The sequence below is a fragment of the Amphimedon queenslandica genome, unplaced genomic scaffold (assembly GCF_000090795.2).
Source record: "Amphimedon queenslandica unplaced genomic scaffold, v1.1 AMPQUscaffold_6571_Cont21471, whole genome shotgun sequence".
NCBI lineage: Eukaryota > Metazoa > Porifera > Demospongiae > Haplosclerida > Niphatidae > Amphimedon > Amphimedon queenslandica.
In genome coordinates, this window is record NW_003553138.1 from 1 (window position 1) to 1,898 (window position 1,898).

At 37.6% G+C, this 1,898-nt stretch overlaps 1 protein-coding gene across 1 annotated transcript; it reads left to right on the forward strand.

Moving 5' to 3' along the window:
* Positions 1-124: 124 nt before the first annotated feature.
* On the forward strand, positions 125-805 carry LOC105315960 (E3 ubiquitin-protein ligase TRIM71-like). The gene has a single exon (XM_011410741.1). The coding sequence runs from the start codon at positions 125-127 to the stop codon at positions 803-805; it is 681 nt and encodes a 226-aa protein (XP_011409043.1).
* Positions 806-1,898: the final 1,093 nt, after the last annotated feature.

The following is a 1,898-nucleotide window of genomic DNA, read 5'->3' on the forward strand; positions in this document are numbered from 1 at the left end:
ACTTAAGGATACTTTGCTAGTCATACCATTCAATCCTTACCATCTTGATGCAGCTAGGCCTTTGAAATCCATTGCCGGACTTAAACGTCCCTGGGGCATTGCTGTAAGCAGTGATGGCCATATTATGGTAACAGAATGGGGTAATGGCTGCTTATCTATCCTAAATAAAGAAGGGCTAAAACTAGCTTCGATCGGTGGAGAAGATGGAATAGGATCTATCAAGTTTGTCTCTCCCCGTGGTGTTGCCATGACACATGACAATCTCATTCTGGTTACTGACGACCACAGAATATGCAAGATAGCAATGAATGGTAACTGCATTGCATCCGTTGGTGAAAAAGGGCATGGTAGGCTACAATTTAATACACCCTCTGGTGTCACAGTTTCTCCTATAACTGGCCAAATTTTTATAGCTGATCGTTACAATCATCGCATACAAGTACTCAATCAAGACCTAACTTTCTCACATTGTCTTGACAAGCAGGGAACTGGTCCTGGAGAATTCTTTAAACCTCGTGGTGTTGCCTTTGATACTGAAGGATCATTCCTGTACGTTGCTGACTGCAATAATCACCGGATTCAGAAATTTACTCCAGAAGGAAAGTTTGTGGCTCAGTTTGGCAGTAAAGGATCTGATCCTGGTCAGCTCTTTTCGCCTGGTGCTATTGCTATTGATGATAACAATTTAGTGTATGTTACAGAATGGGAGAATAGGAGATTATCCGTCTTTACCGGCAATGGAGATTTTGTTAGTAGCTATGGTGGCAATGGTAGTAGTAATCAGTTTAACCTTCGACAGGTATAGCTTTTGATGGCAAAGGGACAATGTATGTTTGTGATTTTGATAACAACAGCTTGGTGATGTATTAATAATTCTTTATGCTACTCTGTAAAATAATTATTTTTGAATTTATTATTATTATTTGCTGCACAATTAGTGCCTCCTAATAAAGGTGCTGCCCAATGTTAGTATAAAAATAGAGAATAGGTCACTAGCCTAGAGTTGTTGGCGTGGCTAGTCAATGGAATAAAATTTGATTCAAAGCATCATCATCATGTAAAATCTAAAACATTAATGATAATGATAAAAATTATGTGAAATTATTACTGAGAAGTCCTGGGCTTTAAACTGATCTCAAAGTGACAATTATCATCATCAAGGAAATAGCACTCTTATTTTTCTGTATAAGACCCCTTCTGCTTCTACAATGAGTGTCTGCGGCCATACCACGTTGAAAGCACCAGTTCCCATCTGAACACTGAAGTTAAGCAACGTCGGGCCGGCTTAGTACTTGGATGGGTGACCGCCTAGGAATCGCCGGTGTCGCAGACTTTTTATTTTATTTTTAATATTCATTTTTTTAATCATCCTAATTTTGCCTATCCAACTTGCCAAAAAAAGAATAGAACAGATAATATCTGTTCTATTCTTTTTTTGGCAAGTTGGATCTGTTCTATTCTTTTTTTGGCAAGTTGGATAGGCAAAATAAGCATGAATAAAACCAGGGGAAGCTCCAAAGCATGAATTCAACATGAAGAATTGTAGCAACAAGAAGTAAGTGACATGGCAAGCATCTTATATTATCTGTATCATGTGTTTAATCTTAAAATAAGTCAAACAGCACTGAAGCAAAAGGGCATGGCACTTAGATAATCACCTGTCCATTGCTTGCCAGCTATGACTTAATTGTATTACTTGTTCACACTTCATGTAATAGAATTTTGATGTTACACTCAGTGTTAATTAGCACATGCCGAACTATTTCGTTGCTTTCAATTATTATGTATAATTATTTCTAATTATAGGTATTTCATATTTGTCGACCATGCCACACCCAGTCATGTTACACATCTCATCCTCTTTAATAATACTTCATAATACTCACACGGTCAGTCAG

Bases quoted from the DNA above. Each gene is read 5' to 3' on its own strand.
- LOC105315960 (XM_011410741.1), top strand. From the start codon at position 125: ATGGTAACAGAATGGGGTAATGGCTGCTTATCTATCCTAAATAAAGAA.